At 41.7% G+C, this 19,971-nt stretch overlaps 2 protein-coding genes across 3 annotated transcripts in view; both read left to right on the top strand.

Moving 5' to 3' along the window:
- FAM171A1 (family with sequence similarity 171 member A1) overlaps positions 1-8,910 on the top strand; it is an 86,825-nt gene extending 77,915 nt beyond the window's left edge. Inside the window, exons 6-8 of the mRNA XM_030944128.1 lie at positions 1,428-1,544; positions 4,071-4,185; positions 4,819-8,910. Coding sequence (XP_030799988.1) covers positions 1,428-1,544; positions 4,071-4,185; positions 4,819-6,523 — 1,937 coding nt within the window. The 3' untranslated portion in view covers positions 6,524-8,910. The remainder of the gene's footprint in view (positions 1-1,427; positions 1,545-4,070; positions 4,186-4,818) is intronic.
- Positions 8,911-18,057: 9,147 nt separating this feature from the next.
- Positions 18,058-19,971, top strand: part of NMT2 (N-myristoyltransferase 2) — a 34,903-nt gene continuing 32,989 nt past the window's right edge. The window contains exon 1 of one of the 2 annotated variants that reach the window (XM_030970324.1): positions 18,058-18,298. In XM_030970324.1, coding sequence (XP_030826184.1) covers positions 18,189-18,298 — 110 coding nt within the window. In that variant the 5' untranslated portion in view covers positions 18,058-18,188. The remainder of the gene's footprint in view (positions 18,299-19,971) is intronic. The other variant, XM_030970329.1, reaches the window with a different exon arrangement.

The following is a 19,971-nucleotide window of genomic DNA, read 5'->3' on the forward strand; positions in this document are numbered from 1 at the left end:
TCATCAGGATTTTTAATGTATTATAAAAACAACAAACCCAGCCACAGCACCTCTTCTGTGTGTTCTGTACTCACTGCTGAGTGTTCAGATGACTGTCATCCAAAATGCTGTTGCTTAATCCTAAGTGACATCTAATGAAAAGCACGATTTTGGGAATTACAAGCAGGAGACTTATTTAAAGGAAGGGGAATCACAAGTACATGATGCAACTTTCCTTTCAAGTGAGCATTTGAAGCTGGGTAAGGGAAATACAGCATTCTTCCCCCTTCAGCACAGAAATATAGAACTGCACTACAGAAATGCAGAGGGGTTTATCTCTTCTCTGTACACAGATCAGCATCCTGGTAGTGACCACCAAAATATGTGAGGTTTTAAGGAGGCCAAGCCCACTATCATGGCACCCACTGGAGGTGCCAAGCCAGGACTGCAGGTTTGGGAAACACTGCCTGGCACCAGGGGTGTCCTCTCAATGATTGCTCTTCATGTCAAGGCCAGCAGTTTAGTTCAGAGAGGAGCAGTCTAAAAGCCATTCTGGGTATTTATTACATCAGAAACTAAGGTGACAGCCCCAGAATCAGGATCTCAAGGAATGACAAAAAGGCATTCAACTGGTTCAGTTGTAAAGGTCTTCATAACCCAACTCTTGGAATAAAAGTAATCTTCACAAAGTAGATAAACTCTCAACTAGTGTAGATAAACTCTCAACTAGTGCAGATTATCAATCTGGACTTAAACACATTGCTTTAAAATTTTAAGTCTTACTTGTTTTGAATTTCTCATTTCATAATTCTAAAAAAAAAAGTATTTTGTTTCCTTTAAGAAACATGTTTTTAAAAAACTCATCATCTGTTACCAAACAATATTCCTGGGGCTATTATACAGATACTGAATGATTAACAGTGTTAATCACAGCGATGGTGCAATGTAATTCTGGTCATTGGCAGTAACTAAGCTTGTTTTCTGTATAGGAAAGCCATTTTGAGGAAACATTTTCCTCTGTCTTGTAGAAGTTGATAGCCAGGGCTGGTAGAAAGGTGGTGTGTAGAACTCAGGTGTGGTCAGAGAGATGTGATGTCTCTTGAACTACACTTTTTAAGTGGGCTGTCTGCATATAATCAGCTTCAGCAATATCTAACTTCAAAACAGGGGAACCCAATACAACAATAAATGTTTTCTTTTAACAGGTTTTGAAGATTTACTAGTTTTATTTAATCTTAAATGTTTTGGGTTTAGGTTGCTTTTTTGCTTCTGAGAAAGCCATGGGTGCTCTCAAATGCCAGTGACCAGAAGGCACAACTTGTCACTTCACAGCAACACACACAGTCCCTAGTGCAGATGGATAGGTTTTGTTACTGCTTGGTTTTCTTCTTGTTGGAGAGGAATGTGTGAATATCTGTAACATCTTCCTACAACTTCTACATTTACAGGGACATGGCTAAAGAGTAGTTTGGGCATTGTACAACAAGAAGGAAATCAGTTGACTTGGACTTATATTGCACCTCAGCTGGGCTACTGGGTTGCAGCTATGTCACCTACTATCCCAGGTAAGATGGAATTGGATTTTATTGATATTTGCAGTGCTGGGTAATTATTTATTTATATATAATATTTATATTTTTCAGAATGACCTCATCTGAGATGCCACAGCTTGATCAATAATGGATTATTAGAAAACAGAAATCTGAAAGTAAAGGGTTAAATCTTCTCAGGATTGTGTGGGGCAACCCTGGTGCTCAAAATATTTGTGTCATTTCAATGGGGAACATTTCAAAATGTTCCTGCTTTGATGCATTTGTGTCACCACTGCCTGATAGAGCCATTGCTAGGAAATGATGGGAGTCATAGCATCAGTGTGTTGGTGTTCCAGGAGTTAGAAAAACAGGGGGTGTGAAGTGTCTGTACAGAAACTCACAGAGATATGGATTCACCTAAAACCAGCATTATCCTGGGTTAGACACTTACTAAGGGATGGATGGATGGATGGATGGATGGATGGATGGATGGATGGATGGATGGATGGATGGACGGATGGAAGGATGAATTGACACTTTTTTCCTTTTGCACTGAAGATGCTCATTTTGCCCTGAGTTATGCTTTGCATCATCTTGGTGACTGATTAATTCACACTGTGAATAACTTAGCTTAGAAGTTCTAGGAGGTATTTTAGAGTGGCATTAGTACAGAGCTGATTGGTTGCCATCTGCAAACCTCTTGGCATAACTGTAAAAAATGACTTTGAACTAAGCATTAATTATATGTGCTTTGCTGCAACTTCTGGTTCCTTTTTCTCTGTCTGTAGCTGCCTCAGATTTCTTGGTAGTAGCTCTTCTGCCACCAATAATCTGAGATCCTTCAGTGTATAAAAGAGCCAATCAGTCAATCATCAATCAAAAAAAAGAAAACCAAAAAAAACCCAACCCAGAACTCCTTACATATTTTATTAGGTTTTCCAGATAAAAACCTAATCCAGTAGAAATGAAAATATGCTTGCCTTGGCTGTGCAAGCTCAATAAACTAAATATAACCAACAAAACCAAACTCTTACATGAGTACAAGTTTTAAAGTCTACTCATACATATAATTAAGTCGTTTCATAATATGTGAGCTTTTTATTTGAGGTTCTGTTAAATGATAGATATTAAATACTGGGCTATTCAGCTGATTCATTGCTGAACAGAATTTAGAGGCAGGTGCAGATCTGAATAGGCTATCATATTAATTTAAATACAATTTTACCAAATAATTGTCCTTGAAGAAAAAGCAACTGCTCTGAGCCAAACATTTCCCAGTACAGTTCTATCCCAGACTGCAAGGAAGTTACACTAGTCATGGAATTGTGGTTGTAACTCTGAGGTTACAAGGCCTGTAACTCATTAAGAGAAGGCTTATTTGTCCTTGTGATTTACCTTGTATGGCAGAGTTGCTACTTGTATTTTACTTTTCCCTCCTTCTAGGGCTAGATCTGAGTTCCTAAAAGTTTGTTGCAATGGGAACAACATTTTCATGAAAAATTCAAGTGATTTATCTTGTCTTCTTTTTGCTTAATGTCCTAAAGCAACAGTAAAATGAATTATGTAATGGTAGTGGTGGGACAGAATGTATAAATATTTAGATTTCCCAAGCGCAATATAATTTATGTTACTTTTAATGAGTTAATGTATTTTTGCATATTTTATCTCCTGATTGAATCTATTTGATTTCTTATCTCAAAAATGGGCAAAAATTATCCTTGTTTTCCTAGCAGTGGCTCTACAGACCACTCAAGATCCACAGATGAGGTTTTGCAAACTTAGTGACCTAGGCCCTCTAAGTTGGCCAAGTTTGCTGTGCTTCACAGTACATGCATGTTAGTCTGCCAGCTGGTGCTGTACCTCCTTGCCTGCAGATGAAAATTTGGGTCTTTATTTCAAAATCATCATAAGGATTTTACAAAGCAACTGGGTCACACATGCATAATTGTGAACAGATGTTGTCCACATGTGCTCATTCCTTTGTGAGTTAGAACATTTACTAAGTGTTATTTAAACCTGGAGTTACAACACTGTTTCACTAGTGGCCTGGTAATTAAAGCTACTGAAGATCTGCTTGGGGCTTGGCTTGATCTAGACTTCAGAGCACCTACACATCTTCCAGAGAATCCTGTACTGCACTGTCTGTACTGTTTGGTGTGAAGATCCACAGATGTTAAAGAGCAGTTGTTGCCCACAGTGTTGCTTTGTGCATTACAGTGCTGGGAGATGCTGAGATGGATTTTCTCCAGTGGTGAGAGCTTTTTGGCACACAGTGTCAGCATTAGGACCTGGAAAGCAGCATTCACTGATGCATGCTCCCAATGAAACTAACTGCTTTTCCACAGAATGAGCTAGTTGGACTTGCAGTCATGAAAACCAGCACATGCTTTCTGCACAGCTTGCTCCCTTCTCCAGAGATGGTCTGTTCAGTAGGCACCAGGGCAGCACTTGCTTAGCACCCTCATAATAAGGGAAAGTGTCCTTCTCCTTGTTCAACTGTTGCTCCTCTTCCTATTTGCAGATTATTACAGGTCTAAATTCTCTTTTCTGGCCTTCCAGGTCCCGTTGTAACACACGACATTACCAGCTATCACACAATGTTTCTTTTGGCAATTTTAGGAGGGATGGCTCTCATACTTCTAGTCTTGCTGTGTCTGCTTTTGTACTATTGCAGGTAAGATTCACCATCCTGGTTACTTAGTTCATGTTGAAAACACAAGTTTTTTGTGCTTATGAAATTAAAAACTTCTGTATTGAAACATTTTTCCTTTGGGGAAAAAAAGGCAAGCAAATGCTTGAAAAAGAAAGAAACAGTGAGATCAAATTTCCTGTGTTCCTGGTTACATGCAGCATATAAATCCCTGCCTTTGGGAGGATGGTAGTTGAGTGAATCACACACATCTGTACCTGTGTTCTCCATGTAATTTCCTATCAAACATGGGCATAGGTTCAAGATCTCTCTACCTGTTACGCATTTGCAAATGATCTTTCTGTTGGCATTGCATTAAAATGAATGTTAAATTATCAGCAAATGCCTACTAATGAGTGATTTTATACTTGCCTTCTCTAGATATTTTACTCCAGTTTGTAATTTGTACTTGAGATATTTCCCAAATGACATTAGTTATTCTTTAATTTTATCTTCGCTGCTGGGATAAGCTTTTAATTGTTAGATTATGTAATAAAAGTTCAATTCCCCTAATACTAACCATTGCTTAAAAATCTTCTGTTAAGACACACTTGCTTCTCTTTTTTCTGTGTACAACATTCATAAATTTATAACTTCTTTTGTTACTGGCTTTTATAGAAGAAAATGTCTAAGACCACGTCAACATCATAAGAAACTGCAACTTTCGACAGCACTGGACACTTCTAAGAAGGATCAAGCAACCTCAATGTCCCATATAAATTTAATATTTTCACGTCGTGAGTCAGAATTTCCAGGTGGATTGTCCGTTGCTAGCAATGGACACGCTGAAAACTCAGGGGCAAAGGAATTAATCAGTGCTGTCCACATGGAGATGGTATCACCTACTGGAGAAGCAGATATGCATACACCTATGCTCAAACACTCCTTCAGTACTTCCCAGGAGTTTAGCTCCCGAGAGGAACTGCTCTCTGACAAGGAGAAAGACAAGAGCAGAATTTCCTTGGATGACCTGACTCCCAGTGGGTCTCTAAGAAAAGACTACCACAAGTCAGCAGATAGTTTTCCTCTAAAGACAAGAAAATCTACAGAAACAGCTGAAGGCTATGAGTCCCCTATCAAAGAGGAGTATAGGAGAAGTTACAATGCTATGCTGTCTCAGCCTTTATTTGAAAAGCAAGAGAGAGAAATTCAAGTATCTATGAACCATATTGCTAATGGAAGTAAATACAATATTCAGGAACAAATATACCCCACACCTTCAGCCCCTGAAAAAGAGCTGCTGGACTGCAGACCTACTGATTGTATGATGTCTCGTTCAGTTGATCACCTTGAAAGACCTACGTCTTTTCCTCGACCAGGTCAGTTAATCTGCTGCAATTCTGTCGACCAAGTCAATGACAGTGTTTACAGAAAGGTTTTGCCTGCACTGGTCATCCCAGGTCATTACATGAAGCTGCCTGGAGAACACCCTTTTGTTAGCCAGCCCCTGGTTGTCCCAGCTGACCAGCAGATTGATATAGAAAGACTTCAGGCCGAGCTTCCTAACCCTCACGCACGGCTCTTCCCACACCCTGCCCAGCAGCTGCAGCCCCAGCAGTTGGCATCCCAAGCAATATCTCAGCAACATTTGCAAGATGCAGGTGCAGCTGAGTGGAGTCAGCAAAATGCTTCCATGTCTGAATCTATTTCCATTCCTGCCTCTCTCAATGATGCATCCCTGGCTCAGATGAATAGTGAAGTGCAGCTTCTTACAGAAAAGGCTTTGATGGAATTGGGAGGTGGGAAGCCATTGCCTCACCCTCGAGCATGGTTTGTTTCTCTAGACGGGCGTTCCAATGCTCACGTTAGACATTCATACATTGATCTCCAAAGAGCTGGTAGGAACGGGAGTAACGACGCCAGTTTGGACTCCGGTGTTGACATGAATGAACCGAAATCTGCCCGAAAGGGAAGAGGAGATCATCTGTCTGCGCCTCAGAGTCACCCCCCAGTGCAGGAGCACCAGCAGAGAGAGCGGAAGGTTTCAGACAGCACAGCTTACACACAGCTCGTGTACTTGGATGACATGGACCAAAGTGGCAGCGAGTGTGGAACAGCGGTTTGTAGCCCTGAGGACAATGCTCTTCGATGCCTCCTAGAAGGCACCAGTAAGAGAAGTGGTGTGCAGCTGCCCAGCCTGCAGGAGGAAACCAGAACTGTGGATACCAAACCAGAGCCATTAACTAGTCCTGAACATGGAACATCCGTTCAAGATGATGATGATGAAGATGAGGAGGATGAGGAAGATGACCAAGGGGAAGATAAGAAGAGTCCTTGGCAGAAACGAGAGGAAAGACCACTAATGACTTTCAATCTAAAATGAGCTATTGTGAAAATCCACCCTTCAGTGGAGTATAAAATTGCCAAATATCCTTTCTGTGGAAGTGCTTGATATTTTTTCTTTTTTTCTTCTTCTTTTTTTTTATATTGTGGAGAGAAAAGAGAAAAACAAACTGTGGTGAGCAACATTTGAAAGAACTTAAATGCATTACTGTGTAAATGTTAGAAAAGAATTAAAATCATTCCTCTGATTTAACAGCTGCCTCCAGTGAGATAGCTGAACAAAGAGTGTGATTGTTATTCCATATACTTGATATTGGTCATCCAGGATGTTGAAAATACTGACAAATTGTTTTGGTTGGTTTATGACCTCAATCTCCTTATGAATGGGAGCTGGTAAAGCTTTTGTTTTGTAGGCCAATTTTATGTTGATAATGCTACTGAAAGTATCTTAAAAACAGGAGTCTGACACATGGTGTCCAAAATTGTGCATTATCTCAATGAAAGGCTATGCATTGCTGCTTTTAGTAATATTTTGCTTATACTATGCTTTTCTTAATTTTGCAAGTTGGTTGTAAACATATTATGTCCTTTATTATAAACTACTCAGCAATTTATTTTAATGTACAACTGCAGGAAACTTGAGTAGCATCCCTTAGCATTGAAGCCTTTTTATGAAACCAAACTGAACTTTGTGTCGACTAAGATTCCTCCAATTCTGGTACCATTTTCTCAAAGTGCCTTTTTTACAGTAACAATGAACAGTCCCTTCTTTTGCTAAGTCCTTTTAATTGACCCCATTTGAGATTTTATAAACTTCTGAACTTCTACCTTTTATTTTAAGCTGCATGCCAAGAGTCCCATTTTGTGCTGAGCATTTCTCATTTCAATACAGTGTATTCTGTAGCTATCATGTATATTGTGGATTCTGTTTAGCCAGGATAGACTTAGAAGACATTTTAAAGGGCCCAGAGTAGCCAAGAAGATAGTTTCAGTGACTGTATATATTGTTAGTTTCCTCTGGAATCCCATGAGCTAATCATGCTCATATAAAATGGACTATCGACCGAGCAAGTGGACTGAATGTGTCTAAAAAAAATTGGGGAAAAAACAAATGTACTATCCAAAAGTGCCAGAATTACTCTTCTGTGCTTTTTCCATACAGAGCTGCTTGGTTATCCAAAAATTATAATTGAAAATAAACTGCAAAAAGTATCTTTGTGGATTTTTTTCTCTGTTAGTGGTTATCACATTATTTTATGGTATTTAAAAAGAAAAATACTTCAGTTTCATTTTTCCTGTGCATATTTATGCTCATGTGACTTTCTTTTGCAGTTCTCATGAGCTTAAGTCAATACTGAAAGTTAGACCCCTTTTCAGAAAAGCATCCTCTGTATCTTGGTAAATATGTAATGATTTGCTTAACTATCACTGAAGACATTGAAAATGAAATCCTGGTATCACCAAAATTTTCTGTGGAGTCACACTTCCCATGGGCCAGTTTTCTTTCTGAGATTTCTTTGGGTACTCACACTTACTGCACTCTTCTCACTTTTTCATGAATTGGGTTCAAAGAGGAAGTATGAGACTTCCACTTTTGTAGAATCCTTCATATACATTACGTTTATCATGTTTTATTCAGTCATTTTTATGCAGATTAGCAACAGCCATGCTTACTAAAGTTTATACATAATCTCCAAAGTGATTTAAGTGCTATATAGTTCCTATTTAATTTGTAATAATAAGCCCCAACTCACAACAAAAAAATCATTGCTTTATTTTCAGTGAATTTCAAGGTTTTCATAGATAGTCTTGTAAGTTCCATATTACTGTAAGTCTTACTTGGGAACCTGGTCTCTAGCCAGGAGTTGAATCCTAATTTCCTAGTTCCCAGGTCAATACTCCTTTCCATCCACAAAGCCAGATCACCTTTTGCTTTGGTTCATGATTGGAAGTGGTATATGTTGTAAAAGGAATCTAAAATATTGTGGAGTGCATTGAATATTGAAATCACCATATTAGCACTAAATTACATTTTACTCATTGTGTATGTGGCAGGTCCTTTCCTGTTCTGTTTTGGAATTTTGTACTGACCACCTGTGAACTGCTTTTGGGCTCTGGGTTACTTATTGTCAGTTTGTGCAAGGTCACTGAACAGAAAAATATGACTTTAAGGGCATAGTATTTATCAGATGTTAGTAAGTACTGGTAATACAGTGTCACTTATTAATCAGAATGCTGCATAAGTAAATATTCTGAATAAAATTTCTGCATACTAGAATTATTGTGCTATTTAATTTCCAGTTTTCTGTTGTCTTAAATCTGTCATTTTTAATTACATACTTTTTTTCACATTCCTTTGCAAAGTTTCCATCATTGCTATCTTGTAAAGTGAGATTGTTGCTATTAAATTGCAGTGGTTTGTTTCTTTAATTGTGTTGGTTTTATGTTCATTTGATGATTTGTGGTTCTAATACAGCAAATATACTTGAACAAAAACCATGTGGGTATGTTTCAAATCTTCTTTAAAATAGCATTTTTTAATTGGTGTGATAGTTTAATTTTGCAAAATACATAGTTTATGAAATGTATTTCTCTATATCCACGCTTAGGCCATATGCTAAATGAAGCTGGAACAGAGTTAAGGCAGTTCAGGTAACAGGTTAAGATTTAAGATTAAGATTAGAGTAGGTTATGCCTAATCTAATGGTCCAGTGATAGGTTCCATGTTTTAATTTTCAAAAACTTACTGATGCAGATACATCAGTAAAATGCAAAGAAATTTTCTCACTTGTATATTGCACTTGCTCAGTGAAGCAAGTACTAATAAAGCTTATAAACCACAAAGAACAAAGTACAACATGAATAGGTCTTGGCATCAGCAGCTCCAAGTCCATGTAGAATATGACCTAGAAAAGCAATTGTTTTCTTATTTTATGATGGCAGATATTAGTAGGGAAAAAATGCAAGTTTGTAATGACAAAGCTTACAAAAATAATGAAAATATGTTTGTCTTCTTTCTGAAATGTTAGCACTGTTAGGAGTTAATACACTCACTAAGAGTGAATTCACTTCATGGTTGTCCCTCAGCTCCCACTTTCTTCCTGCTCAAATACTTGCTTCTCAAAGCTTCTTAACTGTCTGTAAAGCACCTTGACTTACTGTGATAACGACCTCTTACTGCTCGATTAAGTGCGTTGTCAGGGTACCAGCAGCTAAACCCTCTGCAAATATAGGGACAAGAACTGGTTACTGCCTCAGAGCATTTGCAATCTAACATATTAGACAAATTATACAAACTTGTGGTTCTGATCTGAAATGAACCGATTACAAAGGAAGGCTCAGCATTTGGAAATGGCTCATAATGCTTTTCTTTGTTACAGGGAGGACTGAGTAGCTTTAGTAGAGTGAATTAAGCACTGTTGAAATACCTTGGCAATATTTTCATTTTCTGCCCTTCATTCCATTCATGAATGCTCTCAGGGACCAATTTTATCTCACTATTCTGAACCAGTATGTTTGAAATTAGTAAGAAACCAAATGTCCTATGTAGGCTTTAGCTTACAGAACAGTACAGGTATAAATGAGCAAGTGTTGGATGAGATATTCGTTAGTACTCTAGGAAGGTCTGTAGTGAACTAAAAAGCCATTTTTTTTCTTAACAAGAATTCATCTGGGAATTAAAATTTACTATAACATAGTAATCAACTATCAATAATCTGTAACTTGGAGCATGGTAGGGTCCATGCAGTCCGTCCTTGGACTTGGTCAAAGAAGAAGAGCATCTCTTTACCTTTCTAAAATACATGTGCAACAGATAGGGTTTTTGTGAATCAGTGCTGCCGTTTGGTCTCTCCAGCGCTTGAAATTCAAGTTGTGGTATCTGCCACCTGGTGGTGAACTGCTTCTCCAGACGTGCTGTGTGTGAAGCAGTTTGTCATTTCAATAAAAGCACAGTTAACAACTTCAGTAACACCAGTAGGCAGCTGGCACAGGATCATCAGTAATGTCCTGGGCCTGCTGTCAGTGCAAGTGCAGAGATCCCTGTCAGCTAAGAGACCTTGCCCAGCCCCTTTGCTGGGGGAGTATTCAGCTTATGACATCTCCATTCAAATCAAAATTCCTCACCACTGATGGCTCTGTATTCTGTCTTGTGAATAGCACCTTGGGTTTAGAACAAAATAAAATAAAAACAAATTTAACTACTGTTTCCAAAGTTGAGGAAAATAGGAGCAACTCGATTATGCTTTCCTGTTCCTCTGCTAACAGACAGAAAAACTGGCAGGTTGAACACTAATGCTTCATAATGCTAACCTTACTATGTGTATATATATATATATATATACACACTCACACATAATTTATAATATATATAATATTATGCTATATCATATGCCATTATAGATACGTACATACACTATATTTTCATCATATGTGCTATTTTCATTTCCATGCTGTAAAACAATTGGAATTGGAGTTTCAGGTGAACAACTCGGCAGCTGTCAAGTGCAATTTTCAGAAGACAGTAGTGTTTTTTATTACATTTACTCATGTAATTCCAACTGTTAAATTGAGACCAGGTACTGTCTTCTATTTGTCAGTAATAACAGAAAGGGCGTCTAGTTCTTTTCAGCTGTAATCCTCTGGTATCCACAGGTAATTACTTTGCAAACTGTGGCACCTGGTCTATTACCACTTAACTGAAGTATTTCTTGTTTTATTGATGTGCTTTTCTTCTAGGAATGAACAGTGCCACTTAGTTTGTTTGATCATTAAATTGCTATTCTGCCTTAGAAACTTACAGGCACGGGGAAGGAAAATGTGATGACAACAGGGAGGTACAAATGAAATACTTGTTTACAGGTTGTTTTTGTAATTCTGTAGAGAAGGACTTTGTGCTCACATGACTAGAAAGACAGACTCCTCAATAAGCCAAACGGAGGAATGCTCCTGACAGTTTTATATTATAAAGGGATGAAATGGTGTTTAAAACAATGCAGTGAGATGAGAAATCCCACTTTCAAAGGAACCACTGGTCCTGCTGCAAGAGAGGTTGGGCATCAAAACTGAAAGAAGTTATTTAAAGTGGGTCCTGTTACAAGCACTGTTTTTTAAAGGGTTTTGATTTTGTGGTTGTAGGACGTTTAAAAAGCTTGGAGATGAGAGAAGCTATGGACCCTTGACTTCTGTCTTCTCTCTCTTCAAGGAATGCCCCTTCTATAAACCCAACTCCCTGATTCTGCTTTCATTTTTGTACCATGCTGTGAGGACACACATCAATGGGACATACAATATGACACTCTAAGATTAGACTTGTCAGTGAAGCTACTTTTAGGCGTTGGTGAGGGCAAGCTTTCTTTGTATCTATGCTATTTGCTCTAACTTGCATTTAACACCTTGCAATCCTACATTAAATAATAAAATACAAATGAGAGAAGCGAAACATGATAGCCGGGTTCCCACAATGAGAAGTGTGTTTGTCTTGACAGCTGGATTGGTCTTCCATTCCTTGAAATCCTTGAAATACACTTAGATAAGTGTGTGTGTGCATGCACATGTGCATGCATACACATTCACATGGATGTATATAAGTGCACTTGATACAAAAGCTGGCTTAAATACTAGTGTCAGCATTTCAACATCAAGCAATGGCCAAGTGAGGGTTGCTCACCCAGCCTGACTGGAAGAACCGGCATAAGAGCCCATAAAGACTTGGATTAATTAGCTTAATTGTCCTTGTGGTCTGACATTGCAGGGTCAAAACCATGCTGATGCTGAGTTTCTGTGGTACCTTCAACTTCCAAGAGATTTATTCACACTTGCCTTCTAGCTAGACCTGATGTATAAATTTTGTGATTCAAGCTTGCCTAGTATCTATATTTTAAGTAAGTAACTCTGCAGTTGTTGCACACTTGATAGAGTCTTTTCTTTTGCACAAAGTTGTAAAATTCTGAAGGGTAAAATCTTACCATAAAATCTAAAAAAACTCTGCATAGAAATTGAAGAGTTATAATAGAGTCTGATTTTCCATTGTCTTCATAGGGAAGACATTGTCTATGAGACACTTCTTAATTCAGTGTAATTCTCCATGCCATAGGTGTGCAACCTAAACCATGCTGTTAATCTGTTTCTAACCACCCACAAGGCACATCTGTCACAGGAAGGAGTTCTTTTGTGTTTGTGGGTAAAGAACGATCTGAAACAGACAAAAAAACCACTCTAAAAACTTTCATTTTGGAAAAACTACTGAAATGGTCAAGAGATAAAGAATAATTAATGTATCTATTGCTCCCTTCATTCAGAATGAGGGAAATAAAGCATCTTGGGCATACCTGCAGCCTCCCTTCAAAGAGAAGGAAACAGCAGGCTCATTGAGAGGGAGAAGTGTAAAAGGCTAGTGGGAGAACTGATTGCAGAGTTGATGGGAGTAAATTGGATTGATTTGGAGATTGGATGGGCAGAAGTAATTGCTGAGTGTCAGTCAGGGCTCCTGCAGTACCTGTGTCAACACTGTCTTTCAAAAAATCTGTCACCACTAATTCTCATTCATATACATAGTTTGAGAAGGGTCTCTGAATAAAAATAGACATAAAAAGGCAAAATAATATTTGTAATAATTATTTAATTGTTGCTCTTATTATTAAGGTTTTTTTACTTTTTGGAGCTAGAGACCCTAGGATCTGAGGAACTGAGCAGTGCTGGAACCAGTTTGAACCTGTGTTCGATGTAAGTCTTGTATCCTGCTTCCAACAATCATCAAAACCAGATGGTTTGGAGAATTGAAATCTCTACTAGCAATAATAACAGTCTTTCTATCCTTATCACTCATACCTTTAAGCACAAAGGTTTGTATTTATCATACATATTTTTTAATGCTCTGATATGTTTTCACTATGCATGTGAATGCCTAACCCTCTCCAGTGCTGCACAGCCCACAGCCCTTGCCAATGCAGACACCACATGGAGAAGTTCTGTGCAAAGGTAAGCTGTAAAATAGAAGAGATAAGGTATGAGCTGCACTTGGAAATGGAATTTTAAAAAACTGAAGGAGTGTGCAGCAGAAAGAACGGGATACTTTGAGAATGCTTGTCCCCACTCTGACCACTGCAGCCAATACAGGCCATCAGCAAGCGGGCTGTGAGAACAGCAAAGTCTGCAGCTCCCCAAGCAGGGTATGCAGGGGGGCTGGAAAGAGCTGCAGTGGGTGAGACAAACTGTAAAGATCAGAGCTGTGATCTCACGTGGATATAGGTGTGCAACATGTGGGATCACAAGCTCATTTCCTTCTCTAACCATTTCTACCCCTGCTATTGTTAACTGTAACAATTATGCAGAGTGTTTTGGTGCATTTTTTCTGTTTATTTTCAATCTTATTCTTTTACACTTGCCTCTCATTCAGAATTGAGGAAGATAGTATTTAATAAATCACCATAAAGTGCAGCCAATTATAAAAACAATGTGAGGTAGTAGTAGTAGACACTTGAATGAACCAAAGTCTAAATATATTTGTTTGCTCAATAACTTTTTTTAATGTTAATTAGAAAAATAGGGGAAACACTAAAATACTAGCTAATTTTCAAATTGGACTAATTTTGCTTCCAATTTACAAGATCAAAAATGTTTACACCAAGTTGTTACTTGCAATCCAAATCCATTTAAAATTATAAATGCCATGAATATTTCAATGTGGTGTGTAAAGGTAGGAGGAGTCCTATGACTGCATGAAAATTTTAGATGCTTTTCTTCTGCAGTGTTTAATAATCAAAACACATAGACTAATCAGATGATGCCAATAGCCTGAATGCTGGATTATATATCACCAGCTCACTGGGATGTAATTAATGTGTTGCTAGGCAGGTAAACAAGTCTGGGTTATGCCTGGCTCCTTGAGGGAAACAATATCTGTGCCTGGCTGGCTTTATTCAGTCACAGAAGAGCAAGGAGAAGCACGGTACAACCCTGCCCACATAGTGCACAGTCTCACTTGATGGCCCATCCAGTCCCTGTACTGGGCATTAAGGCTTCCCAATCCCCAGTATTTCTTACTGCCAAGCAGAGATGGCTCCTCCTGCAGTAGCCTGGGGTTCTTGTGAACTCATGTTGGCCACCAAGATGCCCAAAGTATTTGAGTGCTTGTAGGGGTTCATTTTGAGTCCTGGAGCTTCTTCTGGGAGTCAGCTAAGAAAAAGGTAAACACAGCAATGGCAAAGTCCATTTGTGCATCTGGACCTATGCTCATACATGCATCTGAGGTGGCTCAAAGCATCTCTGATTTGTAGACACAGGTTAATTTTGTGTAGCCATGACAGAACCCGACTGCCTCTCTTATGGAGAACTGGGGGGAGACAGAACCTGGAAGGTAGAATGGAGAAAGAGCCAGAAAGCTGAGATGGATGGTGGTGTGATGGGTCCCCTAGACACTGCTCTGTTCTTTGGTGGCTGATATTAGTGGGAGCAGCAAGGCAGAGCTAGATCTGAAGTAATTTCAGAGCTAGATCTGAAGCAATTTATTTGCTTTTCTCTCTTAGTTACTTCCAATTTGTTGCCATAAGCAGCTGGGTATTTTGTCTACATCTAGCAGCACACCAAGAGTCGCTACTAAAGCTCTAAGGAGACCCATGAAAATACCCAACTGATGAATACTTCATGACATGCTGCAAATATTTTAATTGATTTCATGATATGCTATTTAGTATTAAGTGAAGTGTATCTCCTGCAAAGGAAGTCTATTTTCCTTTGTTAATAATTTTTCAGCTTTTGTGCAAAATGACTGTGCTTTCTTCTTTTCAATCTTCATAAAATAAAAGGTTTTTGCTTTTGTCTTCCCTGCACATCTAGGCAGAGGTCTTTTTTATTAATTAAAAACAGTAAGTTTGCACCTTTACAAACACAAGCTCTTTACCTGGTTAAGTTTAAACATTTCTGATGGGTTTTCATGGTCTGCTTAGACTGGTGTGAGTCTGTGCGTTGTGTCTGCAGTACTGGTGTGCAGCATTTTGGGGGATTCCTGGATATAGCCACATGCAGCAGCAGAGATGTTGGAAGTACAGATGCCCACAGCCCTTTTCGGGCACTGCAGGTGCCATGTTTGCTGCTGGCTGTCCTGATGTTTCATACTCCAGTAACTCTCTGTGGCTGAGCATCTGGGGCCATGAAATTCAAAGATACATTTTTTCACCTTGCTGCTCTATTTTCAGAAGACAACTACACATGTGATAGCCAGCATCTATCAAGTAGTGTAACTGCTGAGCAGTGTCTCCAGAGTGAATTTAAATGCTCTGGGAATATGTCTCGTAATTTCAGAAATGCAAAAATACATCAGAAATCCACAGTGCAGGACCAGTGCTTAACTCTCACTTCTGGTGAATTTCTCTACTTGTGGTATAAGCAAAAGTTACATTTTCATGAAATGCAAAGCACAATCCAGTGCTGTGCTTTGACCTTGCAATGGTCAAACCTGGATAATAATCTCAGGATATCAACTGCACTATGCTTAAGGTTACTCTTCACTTCACATGCACTACAAAGTACAGAATAGCAGCCATTCTGCAGCTGCAGTCCCCCTTCCAGGAGAATGCCTAGCAGGGGATCTTGCTGGCAGAAATTCATATTGCCTCTTTAACTGACAATATGAAATGCAAGAAGAGTCAGGATCTAGGCCTCCTGTACTCCATTTGTCTCAATGAAGTGAGGAAAATTGTGATAAAGACAGTGAAATTTACAGCTTCTCCAACACAATGATTCAATACAGCTGTTTGGTCATTGACCTACTGTTCTTCACTTCCTCTTACACATTATTATGAGGGGGGAAAAGAATTCATAATCACTGGATTAACTTCTCTCTAGGCTACAGGACAACTTTACAATTGCTCTTTGTTATTGAAAACCATTGGGTATTGTGCCTTTGTTTTGAGGTTTCCTTTCTCCCCTATGCATTATAACTGAATGAAAGTTTTCTCCTAAAGGTCATTTCAAAGTGGAGTGATTTGATAGAAACATTTTTCCCCTAAACTACAGTGATGGGCTTGACATGGGAGGTCATACTTGGCCAAGTGTAAATTACAGATACCATTTCATGCATTTGAATCACAAGTTCTTGTGGCAACTCACAAGTTGTAAAGAACCAAGTGCAGTGGGATGAAGGGTGGCCCCAGGTTAGTGCTCAGTACACAGAGGATCAGAATTTGACAGCTGGAAGGACATTTAGCTTTCTTCTGTTTGGGCAGCAAGATCTTTTACTTGACATGTCACCTGCAATACACGACAGAGCAAAATATGATGCCACCTCAAATCAAAAATGGAAAAAAGTAATCAACCTTAAATAGTGCAGAAGCAATAGCTTCTTCACATTAAATTGCTTTCATGGGTGCAAAGATAAGGAGAAATTACAACTGATGCACCCTGTTCTTATGTTTTAATGTGGTGTTTAGCAGCACTGCCAAACCAAGCACTCAGAAATTCTGGATCTCATTCAGAAAGCTTGATATGACCCTGGAAATCATGACAGTTCAAATACTTAACACAAGTTGCTCTTTATTTGTTTTCCTGGGTATAAATCATTACCATTCAATTCCAGGTTTTCTAGCATGGAGCTTGTAGAAATACAAAAGGCTTTGGGAAAAGAGCAAGTCCTGTGAGTGCCCACCAGCCACAGTGCTGGGATTGCCCTAGTGGCCTCAGCAGCCTCCACCAGCAGCAAATTTTGTTCATAGAGCTTCGTTTTGAGTCCTGGAGCTTCTTCTGGGAGTCAGCTAGGAAAAAGTTAAACACAGCAATGGCAAAGTCCATTTGTGCGTCTGGACCTATGCTCATACATGCATCTGAGGTGGCTCAAAGCATCTCTGAACTGTAGACACAGGTTAATTTCGTGCAGCTATGACAGAACCTTGACTGCCTCTCTTATGGAGAACTGGGGGGAGACAGAACCTGGAAGGCAGAATGGGGAAAAAGCCAGAAAGCTGAGATGGATGGTGATGTCGTGGGTCCCCTAGACACTGCTCTGTTCTTTGGTGGCTGACATTATTGGGAGCAGCAAGGCAGAGCTAGATCTGAAGTAATTTATCTGCTTTTCTCTCTTAGTTTCTTCCAATTTGTTGCCATAGCTGGGTATTTTCTCTGCATCGAGCAGCACACCAAGAGTCACTACTAAAGCTCTAAGGAGACCTATGAAAATAACTTGGGCGTCCGAGTGTTTATGGTGTGAGAAGGAAACGCGGGAAGCCGGCAGGACGCGCGTCGGTGCTGCCAAGGCCCAGCGGCTGCAGGCCCAGCCCGAGGGGCTCCGGGGCCGGACCCGCCGGGGCTGCGCTCGGCTCCCCGCGGCTGTGGGGACAGCGCCGCGGACGGGATCCCCAGGCCGCAGAGGGCCGGCGAAGCAGCGTGGACGCCGGCACGGGGGGCCCAGTGCGCGGCCGGGCCGGGGACCGCACCGCCCGAGCGTACCCAGCTCAGCTGCGCTGGGCCGGGCCCGGCAGGGCAGGGCCGGGCAGGGCGGGACAGAGCATGGAGCGCTCCCCGCCCGGCTCCGCCCCGGTCCCCGCGGGGTGGCGGGAGCGGCCGGGCAGCCCCGGCGGCCGCCGCCTCCTCGTTCCCCGGCTTTGGCGCGGGTAAGGACCGCAGCTAGAGGGAGCTGCTCCGGACCGCGTCTGCCCGTGCGCCCCGGTTCTTTCACAGGCTCCCCCGCCCCTTCCCTCCCTCCTTCCCCCGTGATGGCGGAGGACAGCGAGTCCGCGGCCAGCCAGCAGAGCCTGGAGCTGGATGACCAGGACACTTGCGGCATAGACGGCGACAATGAGGAGGAGACCGAGCACGCCAAGGGGTAGGGGCGTGCTTGGGGAGCGCGCGTGGCTCGGGGAGGCAGCTCCGTGTCCCCCGCCGCGGCAGAGGCCGGGCTGGAGGTGCCCGGGCCGGGCTCCTCTGATGCCCGGCGCGTTCCCTCGGCGGCGCGGGTGTGCTGGGCGCTCGTGCCGGCTCGCGGGCGGCCTGCGCGGCCCGGCCTGGCCCGGCCCGGCTCATCCGCGGCGCCTGCGCCGGGCCGTCGAGCGGCCCCAGCCCGGGCCGCCTCCCGCCGCAGCATGCGGGCGTGGAACGGCCCTGCCGCCCGGCCCGGAGCCCCGCGCCCTTCTGCCCGCAAGGGGAGAGGCGGGAACCCGGGCCCGGCCCGAGGTGAGGGGGCGGCGGGGCTGGCACTTACCCGCCGGACGCCGGCCTTGAAATCGTGCCGTATAAGCGAGGGTAAATCCTGCCTTGTTGTTGGCGCTTTTAGGGCTTGGGGGCGTTTCTGCGTATTTCTGGCCGTCAGGAAGTCCCCTGCAGCGGGGAGATGCCCCCGTATCCTCCCGGTGGTTCCGGCTGAGCGGTCCCGCGGGCCGTCCCGCGCCCATCCGCGCCCAGAGCCACCGCCCGCTCCCTGCGGCCGCGCTCCGCTCTGGGCATCGTCCGTGTCAGCCTGTCCTGCAGACACTCCTCACCCATTGTCCTCCCAGAGATGTTACCTCCATTTCCACACGCTGTGGAGAGCAGAGCGCGTGTTTTAGCGCGGCAGTAACCGGGGCAGACGCTGTTGTCTGGTTGTGTAGTTCCTTCTCCACTTATCTCGCGTCTCAGATCTTCCCACGCTGAGCATCAGGCGGTGTTTCAGTTGCCTGGGGAGCTGATGGGAGAGGCAGCCAGCATAGCTGCGGCCCCTGCAACCCGACCGCTGTTGGGCTGGCTGCAGTATGACTCCGTTCAGGCACGAGGTGCCAAGGTTCTAGCTTGCTCTGAAGGCTTTTGGGGCAGGGGAGTGGGAGGAATATGTTTCAAAAGTCGGCTTCATTTAATTTGATTTTTTTCTCTTTTTTGAGGGGTTAAAAACGTGATTGCAGAGAAGGCGCTTTGTTGTCGCAGCCAGGAGTGGCTGGAGTAACCTAAAATAGAACTAGGTTAATCTATACAGTGCTACACAAATATCTTCCTCGTGAATTTGTGATTGATCTGCTTTAGAGCCTTTCTGTAGGTGACTGATGGTTGAGGATGTACTCTGCTGTCTTCTGCTTCTAGGATTTGGTTGACAGCAAGCTTGAATGTGGCAAGAGAAATCTAAAGGACTTTGGAAGCCTGACTTGTCTAGAAGGCAGGAAGGGGGAAAACTTTGATGCTCTGTCATTGAGTTAGTGGCGCGCACACTAAAATAATCGCGTTAGAAATAATTACAGTAATATAAATCTGGGGTATTAAAAGGGACAAAATAGTGTTTTGATATTTTGGGACTTTTGTTACATTTGCTTCAGTAAATATGTCACAGTTGGTGATTCCGAAATACGTGAAACTAAAGTCCTAAGAGTAGAGAGTTGTTATTTATTGTTCTTCATAGGAACCGACCTGGCATCCTAGTTGGGATTGTTTAATAGCCAGGTAATGATTCAGGTAATGATTCATGTACTGATAGCCAGATTCAGGTTTGATTCAGGTAATGCCTGTCCAGAATTCATTTGGAATATATTCCTACTT

The sequence above is a fragment of the Camarhynchus parvulus genome, chromosome 2, assembly GCF_901933205.1.
Source record: "Camarhynchus parvulus chromosome 2, STF_HiC, whole genome shotgun sequence".
In the NCBI taxonomy this organism is placed as follows: domain Eukaryota; kingdom Metazoa; phylum Chordata; class Aves; order Passeriformes; family Thraupidae; genus Camarhynchus; species Camarhynchus parvulus.